Source organism: Takifugu rubripes, chromosome 19 (genome assembly GCF_901000725.2).
Source record: "Takifugu rubripes chromosome 19, fTakRub1.2, whole genome shotgun sequence".
Lineage (NCBI taxonomy): Eukaryota > Metazoa > Chordata > Actinopteri > Tetraodontiformes > Tetraodontidae > Takifugu > Takifugu rubripes.
This window is the reverse complement of record NC_042303.1, coordinates 17,838,414-17,865,075: the sequence shown is the minus strand read 5'-3', so window position 1 is coordinate 17,865,075 and position 26,662 is coordinate 17,838,414. Positions and strand designations below refer to the sequence as shown.

The window sequence follows — 26,662 nt, the reverse complement described above, 5'->3', positions numbered from 1 at the left end:
AGAACCAGCCAGACGGCAGAGCCGTGCAGGGGAAACAGATGTTTCACAGCTGTCTAAAAACAGCTCATTCATGCATTCTTAATGAGCGCACGTCGTACGGACACCAATCACTCAGTTTAGAACAAACTGAGAATTTAAAAACGATAAGGTTTGAAAAGCCTATTTCTCGTCATCTGATGTGATCTTTTTTTTTAAATTCAAATGAAACAATTTTACAACAACTAAGAACCAGCTTAACAAAAAATATTTACCATATATTACATGTTTTTCAAATACATAAAAAAAAATCCAGTAAAAAACGAAAGCAGTGTATTTACAAAACCGACCTTTACATACAGTCTGGGTCTCTCGGGAGAGGTCGGGAGCACCGGTCCATGATTTCCAGCATGGATGAAATAACCATGTTACTCCACTCAAATCACAAAACGGAACCTTTCATCTTAATGTAGGGACTGACTGGGCAGTCGGCAGTGATAGCAAGAGTTGGCGCCTCTCTTATTAACACTCAAAGTCTGTGTTGCTATGTGAAAAATATTGAATACAAAGCAAAAGACAAACAGGAAGCACTGGAGCAGCAACAGAAGAGGTCAAACTTGACCCAAACTAGCCAACAGTTGTCACAGTTGCCTCACTTTTAGTCCTTCATTCGTCCATTCCTTCATACTTCATGTGCTCACACGTCTGCGAGCTGGTGTGTGTTCACTGTGGATCGGTGTGTTATTAGAGATGGCCCAGTTTTATTGTGACTACCTTTGAGGAGCCGTTCTCTGAACACAGAGGTTTAGTCCACCTTCCCTTTTTCTACACGAAACAGTCCACAGCAGGTCCAGGTAGTTCCAGTGCACAAGTGCCATCACCAAAAACAGCAATCCACACATGCAGATGCTCCCGGGGGAGCCTGGTTAGAGTTACGGTCCGTTTGGCAAAGGCATTTAAGATAGGGAAAAAAGGTGAGCCTCTTTTACACGCTCAGCCATGGTAGTTAGATTCCTTCATTCTTTGGATCCCTTTGTACACACAACAGGTTAAGTGCATTTAAGGCACAATGACAGCTGGTCAAGGTGTAAAACAAGAGGAAACATCTAGACAATTGTTCCTGGTTTTGAGTTTTCGTGCCAGTAAATTTGGTCTTGAGGGTCTGGGTTACTGCCGAGTTGGTGGTTCGAGACTGGGTCCATCTGGCTGACATCTACGTAGGATCTGTAAGAAAGACAAAAGAACAGGACGCGTCAGAGGGGTGGCGGCCTAAACGCAGCCTCGGGGTACACAGAGGGGAAGGAAGATAACAGCTACGTGTGGACACCTCGAACTTCAACTGCCATAACATCTCAGGACAAAGCCAGGCTCAAACATTCCCACTCAGCATAAGAGCAGACGCCCGCTGACATTATGCACACGTAGCCTTCAAATCCAACAATAGTCAGGCGTCACATTTGCCTCCTCTGGCACTCAAGCACTGTCCCCCTGAAGTCAAGCGGTGATCAACAGGTTAGAATTTGGAGAGTTTTTGTGAACGATTGGATGAAAATAACCAATCGCCATCGTCGTGATGGCAGATTTTACATTCCTGGCTGGTAGGGGCTTAACTTCACCTGATCGGTGGAATAGGCCTCAATTAGGGCCCTTCTGGGGCAAAGGTCAAGGGTGAATGGTTGCACATGGACAGGAGGCCAAGAGGAAGGCAAATTTTAAAAAATAAAAGCAGTGAATGCACACTGCCGAGATATGTGACCACAAGAATGCGATATGCCAGCCAGAAGTCAAAGCTGGGCAAGCGTGTTTTTGAAGCCATGCAGTTACCTGATCGTACAGGACACGGACGGATCAGCCAAACATTTCAAAAATGCCACTTCATCATATCAGCGAGGATAATACGGAGGCAAGGTGCAAGCATACACACAGGCTCTGGCACTGGTTTACTTACTAGGTGCTACCTTTCAAAAAGGACACTCTACTGAAACTGTGCCCTCTGGAGGAGCCTGGCTGGGAAGGGCTCAAGGTCACCTGTCTGACCCCGCAACCAGGAGAGGAGGAGGAGGAGTGAAAGGAGGAGGAAGGCAAGCAGGAGGTGGAATAGCAACAACTAGAAGGGAACAACACACAGAGCCCTTTGCCATCAGGACAATGCCAGGAGCCCTTGGAAAGCTGGGAGATGCCAAATCAATAAGGAAGGAGGGCTGATTGGACAGTTAAGGGCAAACTTAACCTCTGAGGGAGACCTGACGACTGGCTACAGGTATCCTCTAATCCTATTCCTCAAAGAGGCTTTCAAGCAGAACATGAATAGTGTGTTTCAATTTCAAAACAATGAACAAGTTATTATAAATATTCCCCCTCACCACGCCAGCCCACACCTACTCTTTTCGTTTAAGAAGTTAATGATGAAAATTGCAGCTTATTTTGTTTGTATCCATTCATTTATTCCAGCTAATTAAACACTAGCACTTAGCTCTGGGGATAAGCAGGATCAGGAAGTGGCTTAGTGGATAAGACGATGGTGTTTTTTTTCCCTCTCACCTGCTGTGGGTGGAGTGGCTGTATGAGGCTTTACTGTAGGAGTAGGACTGCGGTGCGTGCGGGGGCACGTCATACTCCAACATACCACCACCACCATTCACGTGACTCCAAGAACCGGTGGAAGGTGCTAACGACACTGGAGAAGAGATAAATACAATGGTAAACAAGCGATCCATCTACGCGTGAAAACAAACATTATCACAAGATTCCAGTGACTAACCTGAAGAGTAGGAGGTGTTCCTGCTGTAGCCGTGCATGGTCTGGTAGCCCAGGCACTGCTGGGGACCTCTGTCGTAGTACTCATAGTTGTAAGCTGCCTGTTTGTGCGCGGTGTTCCGCTGGTACCAGCCTCTTAAATGTTCGGCCACCGCGGCCTTCTGAATGTTCTTGCTGACCTGCTCGTTGCTGCGGGGAACCGGGCGGTTCCTGGGTGGTCTCAACGTGGCGTAGAGGTTGTGCGTCATGCTGTCCATTTCATCGTTGCCATAGTGAGTGTGCATGTCACGGTGGCGATACGCTGCTGGGGGTGGGTTGTAGGAGGCGTTGACGTTGTAGTGTCCCTCCATCTCGTTCTCATACATGTAAAGTCCATTTGAGTAAGGGTCTGGTTCTGCGTAGCCCGGATAGCCGGTGACATAGTAGGCAGTTGTGGCTGGATGTCCCCGAGGCTGGTAGGCATAGCAGCGGGCGTCTGCCTGGGCCAGGTTGGGCATGCTGCCTGTGTTGGCGTACATGTTTTTCCTGTGGCGGCCACGGGCCCTGCGTCGGTGGGTGTGGTTCCCCGGAGCGCTGTACTCAACGCTGGACTGACTCGTGTAGGAAGAGCCATCATCGAGAACCTCGGTACTGTTGCTGCGCTGGGCTGGGGTGAACACCAAGGTCGGCACGCGAGCTTCTGCTTCGGTCGCCACCTGGGACTGAGACTCCAGGCTGCCGCTGCGCTGGCGGAAATGTTGCGGTGCATCCTCACACCTGGAGTTGAGACGCAGTTGGGTTGGAATTTGATTTCACAATCACGCCCACAAACATCTGGAGATGCTGATGGAGCAGACCGCTTTGATGGGTCTTACCTCAGGTGGGTGCTGCTGAAGGCACTGCGGGTGAGGAGAGGGGTGGGAGGCATGCTGCGGGCATCACGTGGCTGTCTGGAAGCCAGTTTTAAGGGGCTGTCGTGACTCGCTAAGGCATCATGGTGACCGTAGTAGACTGGATCCTGGACTTTGCCATAATTCAATCTAATACATTGACATGAAATCGGATTTTAATTCACATGCCATTTAACGGCTCTATTCTTGCTCTTTATATGGGAACAAGTGAATACTCATGCTTCTTTCGTACCACAGCGAGTAGTAGAAGTTCAAAGACGACTTAAATCTTTGAAACTGAGGGCAATTTATAACCTGTCTTTTATAGCCTGAGCCAAATTTCCATTTTCTATTTACCCTTTCCTCCTGTCAAGCAGGACTTATTGTCTGCTCCGTCACAGGCAGCAACATGTTCTTTTCCATCTATATTTAAAGTTTGTGTGTTGGGCTGATAAGAGAATATTGTTGGAGAGGCAGGAGAAGAGGGCTGGCAGGAATGCAGCTCTGGATAAAGTCTACAGGTCTATACTAGTTCCACGCTTCAAGTGCCGACACAAACAACCATCACACCGATATTAAGATTTTAATATAATAACAGTTTACCTGCTGTCTCCGTGCTGATCGTTGGACGTTCTTTCTTTGTTGTAGTGGATATCCAGAGTGTCTGCGTGGTGCGGTCTGGGGGAATACTGAACTGATCTGGACCGCTGCCTCTGGGAGAAAACCTCATCTTCTGGGAGATTAAAAACATCGCTTGATTAAAATCCTCCAAACGCATGAAACAAGCGAAGGAGCCGAGCAACAATAAGAGCAGTGTTGAGCACTTACCATCATCCAGGGTGAGACTGTCAGACAGAGAGCTGAGGTCTGAAGGATTGACATCATCTGATAATGGAATAGACACATATTTAAATAAAGCCTGTTTTTAGGAGGGTCACACATCCACCAACTGTTAAAGCCTTTGAGTTTTCACTTCCTCTACCTGCTATTATAAGTGAAGCCCTCTGGGTGGGCTTCTTTCCCTTCTTTATCCGGTAGGCATTGATCTCCTTCTCGATCTCTTCCAGCTTCCTCATCGCATCCAGAAAGTTGTTTTTCCTTTTTTTCTTCACCGTCTTGGCGAGATCGCCTTCGCTGGACAGTTTAAGGGCTGCCTCCACTATTTTCTGCTGCAAGGCAAATCTGCTCTCCAGATTCCTCAGATATGGGTCCTACGCGTAGACACGTAGCACATATAAACAATGGTTAGAAAATGCTGCCAGATCTTCTCAAACAGTGAAAAAAGCAAATGTGAGGCTGGAAAAACAACTGAGAACTAAATTCCATAATGGATACAAGTATATCTTAACAGCTGTAACAACCTCATCATAGGGGAAAAGGTCATCCAGCTTGAAGGCCGTCCCAACACGGCGGCGCACATGTGGAGCCTTCTCTCCTGCAGCAAGTGGATACTCTTTCGGCAATTGTCCGGTGAGTTCCTGCAAATAAAAACAACTACGAGTTAGCTAACTGAGCGGCTAATATCGCTGACAAACAGCGGAATGACTGCAAAACTCACAGCCTCTCTCAAACAGATCTTCTTCAGTTCTTCAAGCTTCTTTGCCAGTTTTTCTTGAAGGTCTTTTTCCTTTTTTTTCAATTCGGCCACCTTCTCTTTCTTCTGGTCCTCGCTAACTTCAGAGTCAGCAGAACCTGGAATAACAATTTCAATATAGCAACAAATCATTCACAACCTGACGTGAAACAGACGCCACTGAGGGCTGAGTAACCCTCTGCTTACCAGCTGAGATAAGACTCCCGTTGCTGGCCATGATAAGATGGTTTTTGCTTTCACTACCAGATAATTTGGTGATCTGTGGGTGGCAGATTTCTGTGAGGTCCATGGCGATGTCGCCTGTACTCCTTGCTGTCGTCATCTTTGACTGCAGGTGGAGAAAAATGAAGATTAGAAGAGAGAAACGGGGACGGGAAATAGCTGTGGCTCCATCTGCATGATGAGCTCTCTCATCAATCAGCAAGGCCTATTCTCGGAGGAACACTGACATCACATCTGCCTTCGAGGAAGACGGCGGCTGAATAATCTCATCCAACCACGGACATTCATTAGCTCGAAGGGTGAATCACACACCGCTGATAAAATCCAACAGAAATATTAGACCTTGCTTATCCCTCATTAACACACGCACATAGATGCACATGACAGTGTGTGAATAGCAGTGGAGACTGTGGCTGCAGAAATATAATATAATATAATAATAAATTCTCAGTGGCATAGAAACAGATGAACATGTGACACTACAGTTTACTTTAAGCCGTATGTGAGAAAAAGGAACAGCGATAGATGCTGTCTGACAGTGTGGGGAGCTTGTGGGTCTTTCATACTTTAGTTTTTGCACCTCAGAATTTGCTGATTTGATGTCTGAAGATGTGGGTTTCCTGTTTTAGTGCTAGTGGCTGGTTTTTACATTAATAATGGCATTTTCTCCATAACTGGCCATAACCAGCTCATCTGTTAACTGGTCAAATACTTTTTTAACCCCTGGAAATTGCAGTCATCTACATCCAACATCTATAACTCTTAAGAGTAATATTTTTTGCCAAAACCCCTTAAATCATTACTGACACTTAAGTCACACACTTGAAATAAAAAACAATGTGAACAAGTGAGGAGATGCGAGATGCTCACTTTGCTTTGCTTCATGTCCAGGTAGAACTGGTGCTGACTGATGGCCATCACCCAGATGGTTTTAATCAGAGTGTGGCTGGCATACCAGGTATAAATAACCAGACTGGTCTGCCCAAAAGTCCGCTTGGTGACTGTTTTCCTGTAGGGGGTAATAAAAAACACTCAGCTCTCCTCCAACCCTATTCACACAATGTTTACTTGAAGCAAATGTGCTAAATTTCATAACATCTTTTCTTTTGTTAATTGATATGTTGTGAACAGATGAGCAACACATCTCTAACATATGTGGCCAGGAAGCGCCTCACTAAAGCCTGTGAGCAGCAGCTCTTTTAACAGCCACAGAATAACAAGCTGGCTCTGAACAGCAGGAAAACAATTGTTTTCACACAGAGGTTACAGCTACCATGGTGCCATAAATGGGCCATTGGCTGCAGATGCCCTTCACTGTGCAAGGTGCCAGATAAGAACTACTGGGAACACTTTAAAAACAGAGAAAGGAGCTATTAGGATCAGTTAAGATAGATGAAGGTGTTTCCCTTCTCTGACCTGTGTGGGTCGTTCACTTCTACAGAAAATTTCTTCTCGCGGAAATATAAATTCTCCAACTGCTTCCACTGAAACAACTGGAAATGGAGAGAGCAAACATTACACATTACTAAACACACAAAACAATGTAGGATGTACAGCTATAGTTGTGCTATGAAAAACGCAACCATTAGCACTGGTATCTTCAGAAGATTCTATTTATTTGGGTTTTCTAGCATGACTAGAGAGAAGCTACCAAAGTGACCTGAGACCCCAACCAGTTGGATGCATGTTTTTCCTGACAGAAGCAATCATAAAGCTTTGGAACGTGCACAGGGAGGAACTGTGCCAGACAGCAGGACAGCTTCTCCTTACATGCTGCTGCCCTGCGTCAGAACAGCTGCTCCACTGATACTGGACTCTCTCAACAGATCTCCTGTCACCTGCTCTTCACGGCACTCACTTCAGGAAAGAGAAAACCACGCTGCACAACACTAAGGGAAATGTTCAGAACTGTCTGAAGACGGCAACCAATATTAATCCAAACTGCAAATCAATAAAATGAACAACGTTGGCAGACCGGAAAAACAACAAAACTAAAATTTTCTGAAGTAGGGCAGCTCCGACTCTCCGAATGTGACAGAATACAGTCTAGACGACAGGAATCAGGTGTCACCCCACCTTGTGAGTACTTAGAGGACCATTAGGACTAATTCAAACACTAAAACCCCTCTGACAGCATTAAAAGGCCTCAGAACAGGCCGTGTATAGACATAACAAACAGACTCACCTTAAAGTGTTTTCTATCTCTTATCAGAACTTTGTTGAGTTCTCCTGCTGTTGTATCGAAGCCTTTGACTCTGAGTGTCCCTCAGCGCTACAGCTTCCTCGAACGATACCCTTTTCTGTCTGAAGTGCACTACTAGGTGTTGCAAGAGTTTCATCTGAACTGGCCACGCCCTTTTAACCACCCCTCCTGTGACATCACAGTTACCTCCCAAAGCCTCCAAGATGCTCGCTCCCACAACTAACTTCCTTTTGAGTCAGACCTGACGAGCAGGTTGCACACAAGTCTGTGTGGCGTAAGGATGTTCCGGTTAAAAGAGCCGTCCTGGGAAACTCACTGCTTTTATATCTGTATACAGCGCATGGAGGGCAAATCTGCACTCACCTCCTCACACACCCCAGGAAAACATGCCAGGAATCCATTAGGTTAATCATTTGAAGAGAATCTTTAGCTCTGGCAGAGAATGCTGCCAGACCAACGTGCTATACTTTATAAATACCTGTCAAGTAATATGACACCTCACAGCATCAGGTAACATCCAGCAGAGTGTCTGATTCCTGGTCAGTTATTGGGAGCATGATTACACTTGTCCTAACCATGGTCAGCCAGTCTGTGAGGTTCATGATAACAGCGAGACTTATTTCATTATGGAAGGAGCAACAAGTCATTTAACACCCCCCTGTCACATCATTGGGCACCATTTACAACTGATCAGCATAGATAACAAAGGCTGAGGCAAACTTTCACTGAGGTGATGCTCCCGCGACAAAAACTCCAAAAGAAAGAGGATTTTCTGTGAGTGCTGGTGAAGCCACTACTGAAACTGTGACAAATCTTGTTCAGAATTATTGCAACTAATGGACCAACAAGTCAAGCAAGATGGCTACATATTTCTACAAAATGTCCTTATTTTTAAACTATACCATTCAAACATGCACGTGCCACAGGCCAAACCCACAATCTCCAGATTCCTCAGACTTGTATGTGGATGAATATGAGTCAAGAGCCCTGACTCATATCACAGCTCTACAGAAAAAGATATGCCCAACCCTCCTCATAATGTTTCACATACCAGCTCTGGTTGGCCGGCAACAAGAAACCTCCCATCGACATGTGCGATTTAAAAAACAAGGAGCGCTTTCACAATTTGAATTTTAATGGGGGAACCTTAACAAAAAGGACGGGAAAGAAGATTTCTTCTGTCTCTGCCACAGGTTACTGTTACTCCAAGACAAACACTGTCAGTGGAGATAAACTCGGGACTTATTTTGGTTCAGCTGGTTCATCATATACATGAACCTACAAGAGCGAGTGTCCAATTGCTTGCTTGGAAAACACAAGCCACACGTGCAGATATTTCACCAGAGGAGCTTCTCCCAGGAACCACTCTTAATTAATTAAGTCAACTCCAGTCCTAGGGTTCAAAGGTGTCGGGGAATGCAACCAATGGACAACATGAGCCTTGGTTTTGGTTAGAAAACTTTGGTCATTATGGAAGTTCTGTCATTAAATCTCTTCCTTTTACATTGATAATTGTTCCTTTGTTTGAACAACTGTCTCCCTTTTCAGTGCAGACGCAGATTATCATAATTAATGCGCCTTGCTGATGGGGGCTGAACAAAGTGCTAAAGGGAAGAGCTGGGCTGAATCCACTGGTGTGAGCTAAGGCAGGAAACCCGGTCAATATTCAGCCAATATAGTGTTTTCCCTGCTCGGACCTTTACCTTCACGTCAGTAACAGCAGCTTTTTTCTAAACCTGAAACACTTGAGCTGCAGTGTCAGGATCATTTTTATAGTGTAAAAGGAAAGAGAGGGAGTTTAACACCCCTCCATCTCCCTCTCCACCCCAACATTTGTCTCCTTTCCCAAATCCAGAGTGCTGTCTGCAGAGCCGTGCACCTTAACCGATACCCCGTTAATGAATCAGTGTACCAGCACGCCCTTCTCCGTCAACACATTCTTGTTTTAAAACGACACTTGTTAGAATGAAGAAATCAAAAGAAGTTAGAAACAATATTAACTGCTTCTAAATAAGGGTTAGTCCCAAGCACAAATGACAGACTTGCACAGCATTCCTACACAAATTTCCAATATTTTCAGAGTTTAGGTGTTTTGCCAATTAAAGCTAGGGAACCTCGGTTCACAACTTTGTCCCGTTCTGAATACTGTACAGTGTTTGTCCGTGCACACAAACCTTGACTCCAGAGTCCACACAGTACAGTTTTCCCCAGTTTGTCTTTGTGTTTGGCATGGGAACCAGGGTTTTGATTACAACTTGACACTGAGGTTTGATCATTAACCAGTTCACGAGACAGCAATGAAAGCCGTGTTTCAGTAAAAGGAGTTTTTTAGTAGCGTAGTAGTACACATTTCCTCAAGAACGGAAACCTCTCACACATTTCTCATTTAATCATTAAATGTCACTACATATGAAAACCAAAACAGATAATATATCATGCATCAAAAGGATTATACACAAGATAAAAAACACATTTAAACTCACCTTTCTTGGCTTTAGTTTGTCCTGCAAGTCATACTGGCCAATGCCTTTGTAGCTGACCCCCAGCCACCACGGTATTTCTTGCTTATCCTGCATGAAAGCACACACACAAGCACACACCCACAACACAGAACCACTCATTAGAGGCTTTAATGGCAGGAGGTCAAAAAAAGAAAGCAATTACCCCATTAGACTCATTAAGATGTCTGCAAGACTGACTGAGACCCTGTTTGATCTTCACAGTCACCTTAAATTAACAATATTTGGCAGGAAAAGTTTGTGGATTCAATTAAAACTAGAAAACAGGGGGGCTGTTTAAAAGCTGTTAAAGTGACTGTAAGTCACATTGTTCTGATCTTCACTTATAAGAAATAGCGAGACAGTTTCTGTTCTCCATGCAGCCAGACTACAGTCCTGTTTGTTCTGATAATAAAAGACATGTGCTGCATAGTTTAAAAAGTGCAAATTCAGAGATTTAGGCAAGATGCAATAAAACAACATTATTAGACATGGGAGGGATGAAGACAGCATGTTGACAGCAGCTGCTTTAATGGTTAAGCTTCCTGTTACCTTCACTGGATAATAATGGACTCCATATGTGGGCAGGGACTCCACCAAGGTGAGATACCTTAAAAGAAAGAAGAAGAGGTTAACAGAAATGAATCGACATCAGCCAGAGTTGTGCGATTTAAAACGCTCTTACACACGTTAACTCAATGAAAGCCAATAAGAGTGAAGACTATAAGGGTCTATAAGGGTCTATAAGGGTCAGGGCTAATTACTGTAACATGCAACCACCAGCAAAGGCACTAGTGCACGAGGAATACACACAAATGCATGCATTTTTACTCACTGCACAATAGCTTCTCCTCTGGTCAGCCCCTTCAGTTTCCTGTAATGCTCAATTACCTTATCCTCACTGCAAACACAAATGGTAGATAACAGATTAAATGAATAATCCCTGAAGAGTAACCCACTCAGACCATTATTTGGGGATAAACATTCTGCCTTTCCAAGCAGAAAATACAGTTTGGCCTGCTGGTTTCATCCATGGTGACCAGTCTGATGCTTCTCATAATTCCTCACTGTAATCATTCATTATTTATAGCAGGGAAACTGTCGTAGTGTGGTGTAACAGAGAGAAAATGACAGGGAGAGATATGTACATTTGCTCTACTAAAATATATCATTTCATTCTGATGACCGGGCAGCCAGATGAAGCAGCTGGAGCCTAAGAGCAGAAACAGCTGACACAGTGATGCTTTAGACAGTGACGAGCACGTCCATGTGCTTTCCTAGCTAACAGGCAAACATAATCACCACAAATCAAGCCGTAATTTCTCAACCAATTAGTGAAAAATGGAAAAAAACTAAACAAAAACAGACTGGTCAGCAGTCCTTTTCCTACCTTGAATTGCTTTCTTGGATAAATGAATATTTTGGATAATCAGCTGTTACTGCCAAGGGTGATTTCACAGATGAATCACTTGAGGTTAATGTGGAGGCAAAGGCTGGAGCTCAGAAAGCTGGGATCCCCTCACACTGACCCTGAACCTCGGAACTTTTAACGGTTTACTACCAGAACCTGCAGCACATAACTTACCAATAATTGAGAGATGGGTGCTCCCTCAGTACTCTGGTGGGCAGAACAGGGAGCAGCTTCAGATCAGACCTGGCGTTCTCATTACTGAAAGGAAAGATTTGGACATTAAAAACCGGGACAACTGTTTGTTTTAGAGAAACTGGTGCTTCACAGGGCAACAGAGCGGTTTGATTACCCCTCATTCACTGAAACACTTAGTCAATATTTGAGAGGGACTAACTGAGAGGTTCAGACTATTCTGTAGAGTGGAATAAATAAATAGACGTCTAAAAAAAATCCCAAAATGTGTGAAGGCCTTTTGTTAAGTGCTTTGAACGTGTGGTTTCAGTTCCATCTCAAGGCAGAAGAGCAATAACTCACCAGGAAACCTTTAGAAGAGATGCAGTGTCAGGGTAGTATGTCATCTTTCCTGCCTATAAAGAGTAATTCTGCGTGCCAAGGCTCAACTTTAAAGTTTTTCCAGACTTAATTCATAGAAGCACACGCCCTGGCCTGTAACACACTGTCCAAACATCCCAAAATATAGAAAAGCAAACGTGTAGCCCGCTGACAAGAGAAAGAAAAACAATGTGGCGGTGTTATCTGTACAAACACACTGTGGTATTTTGGTGCCGTCAAGGTCCGTGATAGTGAACCGTGAGTCATGTCACCGTCGTGCGTCTACAGCCTCTGCTGGACAGAACAGGCTCAGGCCTAACAGACCATCCGACAGAGACCCAAACAAAAGCCATTCACAAGCACTTGGCAGCTTCTCGCGGTGATGAAAAGTGCTGTACGAGCCTCTGTGCTGTCTGAGAGCAGTGGGTGACCTCTGAGACAGAATCCCAACTGTGTAGGTCAAAACATGCTTACAGTACGTATCACCATCTGTAACAACAACAGCGCTGGGCTGTTTTACCTCCGCTGGCTTTAATGAACACGAATCTATAAATAATAATGAAATTAACCACAGCTGACACAGCAGGACAGACGGATAATGATCCAGTAATTTGAAGCTGCTTTTGAACTCAAACAGCAAGAGTGAGCCTCTACAGGAACACTCCAACCACTTTTCCCTGCAGCTCTCAGGTCGACTGGTTTTTGCTGCCATGGCACTTCACCTTGTGCTCGATGGCATATATTTTATAGGAACCCAGGCATGGCATTTTGGAGTGATCTACTGTGCAGCCGTTCTGCTTCGTCAGCAATCTGGAATCCATTACTGTCTTGGGTTATCTCACCACAATTTACAGCACGGGGGCAATTCTTCCAGTCGTAACAGCCCAGCCCAGCCCAGCCGACCCAGTGTGGGAGGGATAATATCCGTGTGTCAGCTATTCCACAGGACTGACACATTGGGGAGGGAGCTCAATGAAAGAGCCTGTTGCTGGGAATGAACCACTAACTACAGGCTACACCTGCAAAAACCTGAGGGCTGAAAGCTTCAGGGTGTACAACCAGGTAAATGTATTGTTCATGACCTGATGTGGGCGAGCAGCACACAAAGCAGGAGGTTTGTTCACACGAGCACACATTTTTGAGGCTTCTGGAAGCCAACTTGTCTACAGTTGGACAGTGGGTCCGGCTCATCCTTCTTAAGGGAGTGGGCTGCAGGAGGCGGAGGTCTGCCTAACTCCTCCACAGCTAATCTCACTAGTCCAGGACCCTTAAGTGATACGATGAAGAGGAGACCCATTGGTATTACAGCTTATGAAAGGATTTGCCAGGCCTGTTTTTTCAAAGAAATTAAGATAAAGCTGAGCAGACGGGAATGACAAATGCTGCTACGGAACAACCGCAGACACCCCCACGGGAGCATACTGCCCAGGTGTGGAGTGTTTTACAGTTTCCTACATGCCTCACTAAAGCCGCAAAGAAGAAAACAGTTTATAAGTATAGGATACACCCAAAATAGAACAAGTAGTCCTTTTTGCAAATAAAATAATCTGATCCGTGCACACTCCCATCCTCACTGATTGTCCCAGATTTGCTGGCAGCTCTTGTTTTATTGTGCTTTCAGAGGCAGGACAGAATATAGCCCATCCCTACACCCACACCGGCTGAGTTCAGAGTGTTCTCCAGGGCAAAGGACTTTTAAATCAGAGATGCCGGCAGGAAACTACAGTTAAGCCGCAACCTGAACTTTCATCCCCCACAAATGAATAAATCAGTTTATGGGACATCTGATAAATGAGCATTCGGTGGAAGAGATAAAATGTCATTTTTTAAATGTAAAGTATTGTTTTCACTGTGGCTTAAGGCAGTCAAATCAACAGATTCCAAGTTGTTGCAAGACTAACCTTAGGTAGATGTTTCAGGCAAATCTGTTCATGAGTGTTTGCATAAAGTTGCAAAACACATGCAACTGTGCAAATTAATATACTGTATTTAAGGAATGTAAAACTCCTGGGAGTTAACTTTATCCAGGCAAAAAAGAGAGACAGTTACAGGACACGTTCTTCTGACCCTTTACTTTTTTGCAAGATAGCATTTCGACATGGCTCCTGTCATCATCCAGCACCTCCCACACACACACACGCGCGCGCAAACACACACAGGCAACTCCATACTGTGCACAAATCTTTGTCTTCACATAATGGACAGGGGGGCCTATAGAGGCAAAGCACTGGGACAGCACACAGGTCGAGCAGCTTCAGCCTGTTCAGTCACTCAGACGCACACGTTGATGAATACAGCCAAACCTTTCAGGTCTGCAGCTTTCAAAAATCAACATCCACAATCAGCAGGTCAGACAACACAACCCACCCCCAACATATATCAGTAAGCAAGTAATGTACATAAAATCCACATCTCTGCACACCCTGGGCTGTCAGAACAAGTGTCATTAACCAAAAGCTGCAGCAATCTTAGTGTTTTTTTTAATGAAACAACAAATTTTCGGAGGCTGTAATCTACATTTACAGCTGCCTGCTAAACAGTAAGAGGGTTCTGATTATTGACAGCAAGGAAATAGGAACTCCACTACAGGAACTAAATCACAGCAATTATTAACCAGGAGAGGATCAACAAAAACAACAACTTACTATACACGTCTTTATTTGTTAAATGAAACGTGACATGTAAAATCTAACTATGCTGACTTCGGGATCTGCATTTTGTGTATGCAATAAAAAACAAAAGAGCAAAACTTTGTGATACACGATCATCGAACAGTGGAAAAAATACGTATTTTTTTTTTCTTACCTGATATAATCTCCTTTGGACTCCTGGAAAATAAATAAACAAAGTGCAATCAGCAATAAGCTGCAGCATAATCACAAAGTTAATGTTTTGCGGACCTTCTCTTCATTAACATTTGCGCTGAGGATTCAAACCAGAGAGCACATTTTCTTACCTGCAATGCGAAGGCTGCTAACTTGAAAACATTCTCACTCTCCACTTCGATGGTCTCCTGATGTGAAGGACGAAAATGGGCGGTCAAATGAACATTTTTGAAAACAAACACACACAAAGCGGAGCTTGTCCGACACTTGACTTGAGAGAAAATCTTCCCGTCCCGTACCTCGGTCCCACCGTTACGGATTGAACCACTGTCTCATGTTTGAAAAAAGTAGCCATCAACTGGATGTAAGGCGGTATTATAGTTTTTATCATATGTATATCTATTATGTAACTAAGTTTAAGAGTTTACACAAACACTAAAGGGAAGAGAAGCCGCTTAATGGTGCTATCTGTGACTACTTCCCCTTGAATGAAATGGTACGTTCCAAAAGCAGGTTCAACAGTCTCCGTCTCCCATGGTGACCAGACTGCTCTCCCCCGCGAAAAGACTACGACGCTGGGTCACATGCTGCGTTCACGTGCACATAATGCGATTCTTTCAATTCGACTTCTCGGCTACCGTAGTATTTGTGACAGTAAACTATGTTTTGCATACAGTAAAAGTAATAATGCAAGCCTTTTATGATACTTAACTTCGTACCTTGATAATTCTTAAAAGTAAAATCACAAAACTGTGCCATAAATTATATTACAGGCCATAAAAACAGCAGCATAAAAGTTTAAAGACATAGAAGCCATGTCTTAAATAGATAGAACACATGAAAATAGTCAAACTTACTTTGTACACTAAAGATTTGGCATTCAGGAAGAACAGCTCCACTGTTGTGGTTTCTTTCAGAAACGTGAACTTGTCGATATAAAACCTGTACATAAATATATAGTTAACGTCACAGTATCGATAATTTAAACTGCATTCACACACTGCCACCTGCTGGTCTTGGTAAGTCATGGCACCCTTGAAGGTCCCAATACACCACGTTCTTGATATTTATTCATTTATTCATTTACTATACCGGCAGTATTTTTGTTCCTGAGACCTTACCTTACTAGGAAATTGAGCTCTAAAGGCCCAGAAGCCTTGGAGAAGTCATGATCGAGGACTTTACGATCCAACTGGAGCCAGTTATTTTGGCCACTGAACAAGAATAAATTATATGTTAAAATCAATTAAATTTTGTTGTCTTTCTTTGATCATTCAACTGCAAAGTTTAATTCATGAAAGCGTTAATACATAAATGCATACAACTACATCAATGACATGATTTTCTTAAAAAAATACTTACATGTCATCTGTGAAACACAGACCAAAGTATTCTTTCTCCTTCAGGATAAAATGAGAGGCCACCAAATCCAACAGATCACGTGACAACAGCTTTGGCTGGATAAAGAAATATTAAGTTACTTAAATTAAATCCTTTTTTTTTGGTTAAAGCCTATTTCAGGGAATAAGAAGCCAGCAAATATGCTACCCAGTACCTGAACCAGCAGCTCCAGCTTCCTGCCATCCAGGAGATTAACCTGGAACTGGCGGCCCTCGGTCATCTGCAGGAGGAAAGATAATATCATGAAACATGACAATTCCTGTAAGACAATGCTGCAGAACTCCTCCTCTGTGTGAACTGAAGGATGTGCTTCTGTGGATGTTGCCCGGGGGTACGGTGACTGCAGCTATTTGTCTTTGCTGAACACTGACTCATCTTGATGTCACGTTGGCTTTTGTGCAGAATGAATAGGAAAGAGGAGCCTTTCAGCCAGAACCCATGTGGGACCCACAGGTTATCGCATCAAAGTCATCAGGAGACCACCTTCCCCATTTGAAGGGGGGAAACCCAGAGGAAAGTGAATCACAAATAAGAGGAGACTGGTTCCACATGGGCTATTGTCTCTTCCTACATCCTTCTACAACAACTGCTTCCAAATATCTGCTGAAATCCTACATTTTCCCGTTACAGAGAAAGAAAACCAAAAGTCCCACTGTGATTATTAAAAACCCCGTTTTTACTGTTTAAAGGCTGAGACTGTGCTGCACTCAGAAGTGTTGGGTTCAGCTGCTCAGCAACCATGGCGCCCTCTTTTGGCAATGATGAATTAATTTGCGCAACATGTCTGGAATTTCTCCTTAGAGGAATTAACCTTTATATCATTTATAATTGGCGGTAACCTTTTATTGATAGCTTTAATGTTAACCAGAAAGTCGTATCTAATGTCAGCATTCACATGTTTGGATATTTTGGGCTGTCATTAGGGCAAACATTCTTTAATGATCAGAGTAAAAGCAAACAAATGATGGCTTATTAGCAAAATTAAAAGAGATCAACAAAGTAATTGAGAGTAATCGCTGTAATAACCCTTGCAGACATTGTTGTAGTTGTTTGGGACAAAACAGCAGCTCCAACAATGGCTCACTGTTGCAGGACAAAGGCAGCTAATCTTGGAGATCAGGAACAAAGGCTTTCATTTACAATATAAAAACACTGTAATTTTGGTTTTTGTCCTTGGAGAAAATGTTTCGGCTCAGCGTTCTCAAACTTCATGAAATCACACTTCAAGTTTGATATTTTAAACACCTTACATGGACACTCAGTACTGCATTAACAAAGTGCCGGAGGGAAGAGCTGGACTTCAATGCAAAGTCCAGATGATTCAAAAAGGAAGGTCACGACTGGGTCGGGGAGGTCATCCTCCAGGAGCCCTTTCATTATGGGTAAAGGCTGTGACGGTTGCTCTCTTCACATGACCCTCTGTCCCACTGACCTCCTGAAGCTGCTCCCACCCAGAAGCTCCGAGAGCACAACACCAGGAGGAAAAGACAGTTGTTGTGCAGCTGTTTCATAAGAGATGAAAGTTGCAGCTTCTTCTGCACAAATCAGGGATGAACAAGCTGGCAGCCACGAAAAGGTACAATCAGGCATACAAAGGGAAGGCAAGTGGGATCTTTTTATCTTAATTAGTTTTTCTAAACCGTAGGAACCTGGAGACATTCAAGCTGAAACAAATACCACACACTAGCATTCCCCCCCCCCACAGAATTCAGGTGTGACGCCGCAGCCAGACTGTGAGATCAAACAGTCGGTCGCGCTGCTTTGTAATGAGGGCCATATGTGCTGGCAGGGAGAGACCCTCATTAAAGAGAACCATCAGCTGACCTGTGTCTCCTCACACTCACACAGATAATCAATGTTCTATTTTCACTCTGGGGATTATCAGCTAATGAGTTGGATGTACAAATATAAAAGCAAAATCAAAGAAAGAACATGACAAAAACACCCAAACCTTCTGAACTAACCTGGAACCTCTGAATTTAAACTCGTTTTCTCACTGGGAGAATTCATGCTGACGCGGCTTAATAAGCGCTCGTACCTGGTAGCATTTTCCAATCCCAAACCACGCTTCCAAAAAGCGTCTGCATGGTGTCAGCCCACGATTGTACCACCTCCTGAAGGTCTGATGTGCCAGGGTCCAGACGAGCTGGCTGCCCGAAGCCACCACATCTTCCATTCCCCGTAAGAGGCGCACCGCCATGGCTAACTGCCTGCTCTGGCCGACAGACAGTTGCTTCTAATGGTGACACCACACGGTTTCAGAGGAGAAGACTTTGGATTTTTTTTTTTAGACAGCAACAAAGAGCATCTACACACCCACAGCACATACACACAAACACGCACACACACAGAGGACTGTGTGCCCCTAGCTGATGTAATGTTAGTGAGAGTCGGTGCGCTGGAGAGGCTGGAGCAAAGCCTGGACAGCATGTCTTAGGGTTGGTTCTGATCCAAATCACTGCCTCATGAGTTGAGAGGAGGGCAGGGCAGCACCATAAAGGCTCAGCTGCACAGGCTCCATCTCCACATACGGAAATAAACATATAAACATCATAAATGCAGACTAACCTGAACATTTCCGCAGTGACTCAGAGGAAAATAACAGAAAACATGTTTTTTTTTAAAAACAAACAAACTGTGATCTCCAAATTATGCTTCTTTCAACTTTTACGTTTCATTGTCTGAACGTGGGTGAGGGAATGGTCACTTTGTCTGGGATGTGGGAGCTATTTCCTGAGCAGACATCTCCACCCATTTCACTCTGCAAGAAATAATAGCTGGTGCGTCCTGGAAGATGTGACGGAGAGAAAAGCACCGGAGAAGAGAAAGAAGAGATGAGACGTCCTTTGCTGTGATGCACAACATCTGGAACATCACGCTGTCTGCTGTGTGACCCCCCGTTTCCAAGAATTTCCCTGTGCACAGCGACAGCGGTGTCATGTCCTCCAACAGGATGGTCAGAACCACCACATCCTGCATCAGTTACTACAGGCTGCAGCTTACAATGCTTAGACAGAAAAACCTCTGATACTCCCCTGAATATCGCCATTAAAAGAAAACATTTCAGTTTTTGGAGAAGTCACAACACAAAATCGCCTCCCAGGATCCGACAGGATATCAGACAGTGGCAGCATGTTGGCTAATAGTTCTCTTATTAAAGTAGCTCAGCTCAAAACACAAATCTGGGCTCACTTAAAAGTAATGAATAAGGAGTTTTCAGTCTCTCTACAGCTTTTAATGAATAATAAAAAAGAAATTAATTAAATTAGATGACTGTAAAAAAAACAAACCTATGTGCCGGAAGGACATGTCTGCATAAACATTTTTTTCCATGTTTGTTGTCTTTTCTTACGTAAGAATTGACACCAGCTTGGGTTTTCCCTTGAAATCCTTCATCTTAAGCCTGAGCAAATCTCTTCTGTTGTTGATTCTGATGTGTGCTACCGGGTGTTGGCATGCTGAAAAGGGAAAATTCTGTTTTTAGTAAAAAAGCCTGAAGCTAAACGGTTCATAATTCCCTCCACCCCGATTAAAGTGTCAGCTCCACCATTCAGATGTGGAGCTGTGACGATGATGAGGTAAAATTTCCATTTCTTTTACTTTCAACTAATGTCCTGCAATCTCATAATAAACACCGGGCCTCTTTCTTCTCAGTAAATCGGTTGGTTTTTCTGGTTTGTAGCCTCAGGTTTGGAGATGAAGTAATTTCAACACTGACTCAGCAAATGTGTGCAATAATCATAAAACAATATTATCGAAGTCCTGCCATGTAAACTGTTCCTTGAGTGCGAAAATGTAAGAGGATTATACTCTGGGGGTATAATCCAGTGCATGACCTGGAATGCTTTGTTACCAGAGGGCAGGATTCATTCATCATGGACTCATTGTGAAGCCACTAACAGCATAACCATGGTAAACATGGACAGATGTGCAGACAGGACACCCTGACGTGTGGAGGACACACGCTGCTGATTTCACACATGGCTGTAACAACAATGTGCTGTGATCCAGATGATGCTGACACCATCATCCATGATCAGCACGGTCACATGCTTCACTTGGAACCAACAATAATGAGTGACTTAACACAAGCCTCTAACATGTTGTATGGGCCATTCTGTCAAAAGTCATTAGTTTTGAGCAGGCGTGCATGCACACACATACACACGTGCACGCACGCACGCATGCACGCACACCAAATGGCTGCAGGCAGTGCATAATCCCAGGCAGTATAATGGGGTTTCAGGAGGGTGTAGCTGTAGGCAGGGTGTTTATATCCCAAAGAAAGGAAGAAATCAAAGCTCTGTGATGATAAAGCCTTCTGGTTTAACATCACTTTGGTGGCTTAATGGCCAAATATTTAAAATGAATCAACTTTAAACCTCGACTGAAAGCCAAATTAAAGGGAACTAACGTCTGCTGCCTGCTACAGACGTCAGCAACACCTCTCGCGGTGGCTGACCTTTGCGGTGCCACTCTGGTTTGACATCGTCCTCATCGTGCTGTGCGTTATTGCTCCCCCCCCCCCAGGCAGAGCGGAATCAATCCCTGACCCAGTCAGCAGGGTAACGTTCACGCTGCAATACTTGGATGGAACCAGCAGATGGCGAAACGGACTGCCTTCACCTCGGCAGACAAAAGCGGGGTCTTCTCTCTCTGAGGCTTTGGAAAATGTGTGGGGATCAAGCTGTCTGGAGCTCTTTCCTATTATCTCTGAGACAACCACACCCGTTTTGCCAGAAGAAAAATAAAAGTATAAACGCAGCATTTACTTGCGTCGCCTGAAATTAAAGTTGAAAAAGAACAAAGAGACACATGCTGGTGCAGTTCAGCTGCTTTTCCAGTCCCAGAAGTTTGTTATTAACTGGGTTAAATCTTTTGAGAATACAAGACAGGGCCATGACAGGGGTAACGGGGCTGCTGGCATCATGACAGTCCCCTTTCCCCAGGCTCACTTCAACACGGATGGCAATTATCTTCAGCAGTAAGTGGTAGATTAATTATCTAAAAGGGGAGAGACCCTTGACTGAACACACAGAGCCTGAGCAGGCAGACAGCTGTCACCCACACGGGCCTACAGCTGACAGACTGTGCCACATACTGAGACTACAGCTGACATGTTGAAGAGTAGACGATCTGTGCAGTGGTCTGACACACACACACACACACACACACACACACAGATCCAGTCATACATGAGCCTGGCTGCATCCCGATTGTCATGAAAATGTGGTGTTCAGCAGTTGGGAACAGCCGTCAGGAATCTTGATCATATTTCACCAGATTTAGTTCTTAAAACATGAAAGGAAGACGTGCTTGGCGGTGCACTGTGCACACTTTGCTTTTTAAAATGGAGTTTTATGCTGCAGGGCTTTGGTAAAATACCGCTTTTATACCTAAAATTAGCCCCAAAAGGGAGAAACGCGTTTAAAACGCATCCATGTAAATTCCAGCATTTCCAATCTGACGCCTTTGTCAGTAAATGAGAGACTGCTAATATTCATAATTACAGAAACCGTCGCTGCATCTGTTTAAGAAACCACAAGACACCTTAATTACATCCAATTAGCACCATGTGATATGACTGTATTTGGTAAATGAATGGAGGCATTGAAAAGCCTTTTCAGCATTTTGCCAGTTCAGTCAAGCCGAGCTTTGTGTGTTCAGGCAGGGGGGTAGAAAAAGAAAAGAAGGCAGAGACAGAGGAGAGGGCCGGGGGGAGCGCTGCATCAGGCAGATACCAACCACCTACTGACTGGGTGGCTGGGTCGGGGGATTTTGGCCCAGGTCCTCTTGCTGTATGGGCCAGAGCCCAGGGGTTCAGCTGAGGCCAGAGGCCGTGACAAATCATGTGCGTGCATAAGCCAGATGCTGTAAAGAGGAGAAGGTCATAAAGGTTGAAGCGTGTGGAGGGCAGAGACCTCAGTTACCCAGCAGCCATCATTTCTGCCCTGAGGGACTGCAGGTCCCCAGATTTACCCACATATTTGTTGGGAGCATAAAGGGCCTTTGTCGAGAGGCGCCGATATCATAAAGAAGAGATGGAAAGTGTGAATGGAGAAATCAGCAGGCATCTATATGAAACAAAGCTAATGCCAAAATATGACGATGAGGAGGGGAGAGGTCATGAGAGGGTGAGGGGGCTGTCAAGGGGTGGAGGGGTTTAATCGTTATAGGGGTTTAAAAATCAGAATTGACAATATCGGCTACAATAAAATACTTTGTAATTCCAGCTGTGGAAGTCTAAGGATGCTCAGTAACTGTCTGGTTTTTGCCACCTCCCTTATCCATCAACTTTAAGGCTCAAGTCAAGAAAAAAGGAGCAGTTGCCAGCAGAGTTAGAAAATACCATTTTATGTCAAAAATAATGCTCTAAAAAAAACAGACCTCTCAACAACATAACTTTGGGTTTGCTAAAATTTTCCGAGTCACTGAAACAGAATTGATTGCCTTTAATCAAATTATGCATAATCAGATCTTGGTTTTAGCTATAATACACGACCTGGTCTGTGCGTAAAACAACTGACACGTACTAAAAACCAGAAAACTACACTGAAGCCAGTCACAGATCAACTCTGACATGAGTTTGAGCAAAGAGCCTCAAAACAGGGCATCTGTTGTGAAAGCTGCTGCAGCTGAAGCGTCTAATTCATGAATTTACTGTTACTACAGCATGAAACAGCTGCTACACTGCAGATGGAAAAGGCCTCGCTCTGCCTTGCTATGCAAATAGAAGAGGAACAAGCGACCAGACGAGTTTCCCAATAACAAAAACAGTCGATGTTTTGGTCGTGGGCTGTGATGCTCCAGCTTTTCACAGCACGATCCCAAATACTGAACGTATAAAATATCCTTGTCCGTGCAGGCGAGCCTTAATGTGCCTCCAGAACATTGGAACGAGCTGCTGACACCTGTTACAATGGCAACAACGCCTCCGTATCACGTTTCATCACACAGTATCACCGAAACACTGTCCTGACCTGACCTGCAAGTATCTGACACACAGTCTTCTACAGTGCTGCTTGAGAAAAGGTGCAAAGATGCACATTAATAAACCTGCGATAGTCTAAAGGGCTGAGTGAGATGTTCCATTGGGGGGGGGCTTCTTTCTTTCTAACCCACGGTGGATGTGTGTGTGTGGGGGGGGGGGGGGGTCACTTTTCAGGCATTAATAAACAAAGCCCTGGTTCACATTACACCGTATCAATAATAGAGGCATCGCTTCAACGTTTGCTCCAGCATTTAAATCTACTGACAGCACAACTCCAAATTAACTCAGTGTGGTAGGAAGAAAAGGGCAAATCTGGAATCTAAACTCCACAGGAAATTACACTGAGGGCGCTTTGAGATTCATCTAGCCTGAATAACATATTCACAGAGGTCTCCAGGGTGCTTTCCTTATTCCTCCTATTCCCCCCTATGGCACTAAATGTGTGAAACACTCACATGGGGCTTTGAGCTCACACACACTATCGATTTCTGTGAATCTGAAGCTTTGGGGCATGCATCCTTGGTGTGTATGGTTGATTTTTCCAGGCTCGGCACCATGCACCTCCCTGTGAATGAGAGCATAATAATAGCTGCTCAGGTTCCATCCATCCACGCCTTTCCTTTTTTTTTTTGCCTTAAGCTTAAAGTCTAATTCTGGTCATTTCCTCTCAGGCTTTTAAACATCCCACAACACCCCCACCATTGTGCCTTTATGAGGAAAATAGGAAGAAATGCACAGAAGTGGATGGATGGTGCCCAAGCATCATTATTATAGAGAAAACATCCCCCAACTCTCCTCCTGCCTTTCCCCAAACCTTCTCCAGGCAAGATAACAGCAGCACAGAGAAGGAAAAGGTGCTTCCTTGCTCTTATTTTCATTTTCTCAGCCTCACAGCAATTACAGGAGGAGGAGGAGGAGGAAGGGGAGGAGAAAGAGGAGGAGGAGGAGGAGGAGGAGGATAAACAAAAGAGCGATATTTTGCACTGAGCACGTCCGTTGAGTTCAGGGTTTCCTCCCACTGATCCCACCTGGAGTCAGGTGCTGCGCTGCTGGGATCTGGTTCCAGATACTCAAACCACCATAAAAACACCCGCAGGCATGCACGTAGGCGTGCACGTATCTATCACCCCAGTGATCACTGCCGTAATGTACACATGTGTTGACAGTAAATTACATTGAATTCCAAAACTGTGAGTTAGAGCTGGTTGCACCTCTCATTGCCCCCTCCCCTTCCCCCCCGGGGGCTTTTCCAAGGGGTCAATAACCACCACTCATGAGTAGTTACCTATAAACCCATCCATGTGTCCGCTCTTTAAATAATTCATAAGCAGCTTTCAACATCGGAAACCGGGGAGTGTTTGTCCCTAAACAGATTGTGTTTTAATGTAATCTTTTTCATCTATATGATCTGGAAACCGGCCCCCCAGGGGGGTGAGGGGGGGTTAAGGGAGCGCTCAGGGCCAGACTTCAGGGCTCATTCTGCCTTTTTCCGCAGGGAAATAAAAAACGCAAGTTCCAAACATACAGTATTTTCAAACAAGGAACCTCAATCAAAGCTCGACAAGGTTTCATTTCTTAAAACCCACGGAACCGGGCGGTTCTGCTGGAGAGCCCCCGTAAATGTTGACAGGCGCGACCGTTTCTGTGTTCTGCACGAGGAGCAGACTGTTTTTCCAAGGACGTCCTGTCTGACGGGACGAAGCAAACACGGAAGGAGGAAACACGCTGAGATGGGCCAGAGCCAGCGAGGAAAAGATTCGGAGCGTTCAGCGTGTTTACAGACGTTAGGGTGGCACACAGATGGCCGTCACACCCCAAACACAACGCAAACGCCCCCCAGAATTGATTTCCTCCGCTAAGCCCCTAGATTACTGTTGCCCCACTAACACCACTTAGAAAACAGCCCCACTGCCCTGACATGAATCAATGATCAGCCTTAAGCCTGTTTACACACTCTGCAACGCCGATACACAACGTGCGTGTTGATGTGGTCGTTTCTGGCCGTCACAAACATGTAAGACCTCTGACACACACACACACACACACACACACACACACACACACACACACACACACACGGGCTGATTCTGACCAGTTGTAAGAACCAGCCAAGGTGGAACTTCTTTCCTACAATAAGTGCTGAAGTGTGAAAACTTGTAACATCACATGACTTTAACTAATGGCTGCCGATGTCGAAAGTGCTGAGGAAAGGTGGGAGCCCGACACCAGCCCTGGTCCCACTGATCGTGCGGGGCGCACGACGTGGTTGTGACCGGACACCGGTGCAGCGCCACAGAGCGGCGTCGGAATATTCTGTGGCAGTTAATAGCTTTATTGAATCGGAAGCGCTGACCTCGTTGAAAGCAGCTGAACGTCCCAGACTGTGCAGCCCACACAAAGCAGCGCTGCATCTGCACTTTGTGTGTCGGAGAGAGAAGCACGTGTTGCACATGGATGCAAAACCCTCCCCGGCCTTTGTTCTGCATCACTCCCACAGTTTATATTCCTGGGTTTCCTCAGGCCGGACCCGTTGTCTGCTAGAATCACACATTTTTGCATGTCTGTATGAAAACCTGTGTGGTGTGTGTGTGTGTGTGTGAGTGTATTTTCTTTTGAAAGCAACCCTCCATCACACCAGAAGCGTACAGGATGTCGTGTGCGGGGCTCCCCATTGTTTGTTTTGTGCAGGAAACAGGATGCTCAGACAGAGGAGAGCCCATCAGCTGGCGACGGGGCCCCAGCAGAAACTGGAGAGGTAACCTGGAGTCGTACGGAGGTGTGTGAGTCCTCGTTTCAGTGTCACCTCACGGACCTGCAGGTTCCCATCGGCGCGTGTGAACCGACCCAGTGACGACTGGCAAAACAAGCGCCCATGTTGACATGTCAACAACTGCCAGCTGACATTCAGTCAGCACAAATAACCTCTGCTCACCTGTGTCCATTCAAGTTTTAAGTTAATGGAGTCCATAAATGCAGCAGTTGGAACACCAGCAAAGTCTGCCCTCACAACCAGGATAACGATAATAATGATTGTTTAAAAAAAAAAAAAAAACAGAACAACAAAAACAACAAAGTAATAGCAACAACGGACATTTTAAACTGTTAGAAATTAAACGAACAGAACTGTTCCATTTCCCACCTTCTGTCTTTTGTTGTGCTCTGCCTCCACGTTTATTGTCTGCGTGCCGAGCCGCTCATCACCGGTCGCGGATTCACCCCCGTCCCTCAAAGGTGCCACATTCACACGCTGAAGATGAATAAAACCGCAATTCTGCAGATTTCATCGGAGCTCGGATTTCATTGTCCGGGACTGTGAAGCCGTGTCTCCCGCACTCCAGCCACAGTGGGTCCCATCTATTCACA

General features: G+C 44.8%; 1 protein-coding gene across 4 annotated transcripts; it reads right to left on the bottom strand.

Annotated features, from left to right (window-relative positions):
- Nucleotides 1–169: 169 nt before the first annotated feature.
- frmd4ba (FERM domain containing 4Ba) lies at nt 170–26,662 on the bottom strand. 4 transcript variants are annotated; one of them, XM_029826243.1, is made up of 24 exons: nt 26,439–26,662; nt 16,463–16,528; nt 16,270–16,364; nt 16,029–16,121; nt 15,765–15,849; nt 15,039–15,095; nt 14,888–14,910; nt 11,705–11,788; nt 10,955–11,020; nt 10,672–10,729; nt 10,105–10,191; nt 6,835–6,911; nt 6,289–6,427; nt 5,383–5,524; nt 5,161–5,294; nt 4,964–5,080; nt 4,585–4,813; nt 4,431–4,487; nt 4,206–4,335; nt 3,588–3,752; nt 2,738–3,489; nt 2,518–2,653; nt 1,925–2,083; nt 170–1,200 (listed from the first exon to the last, which is right to left on the bottom strand). In XM_029826243.1, coding segments are annotated over exons 2-24 (2,952 nt in total). In that variant the 5' UTR covers nt 26,439–26,662; the 3' UTR covers nt 170–1,199. The 4 variants fall into 4 exon arrangements, with proteins under 4 accessions (XP_029682103.1, XP_029682099.1, XP_029682101.1 ...); XM_029826239.1 differs by lacking the exon at nt 26,439–26,662 and adding an exon at nt 18,347–18,543; XM_029826241.1 differs by lacking the exon at nt 26,439–26,662 and adding an exon at nt 18,347–18,543 and having other exon boundaries at nt 4,206–4,332.

What these genes read in the sequence shown, in the direction of transcription:
- frmd4ba (XM_029826239.1), bottom strand. Translation starts at nt 18,508, where the DNA reads ATGGCGGTGCGCCTCTTACGGGGAATGGAAGATGTGGTGGCTTCGGGC. An exon ending in AGAGGAGAAGCTATTGTGCA is followed by an intron (nt 10,730 to 10,954) that starts GTGAGTAAAAAT and finishes CTTTCTTTTAAG; the next exon opens with GTATCTCACCTTGGTGGAGT. An exon ending in CGGGAGTCTTATCTCAGCTG is followed by an intron (nt 5,295 to 5,382) that starts GTAAGCAGAGGG and finishes TTGTTATTCCAG; the next exon opens with GTTCTGCTGACTCTGAAGTT.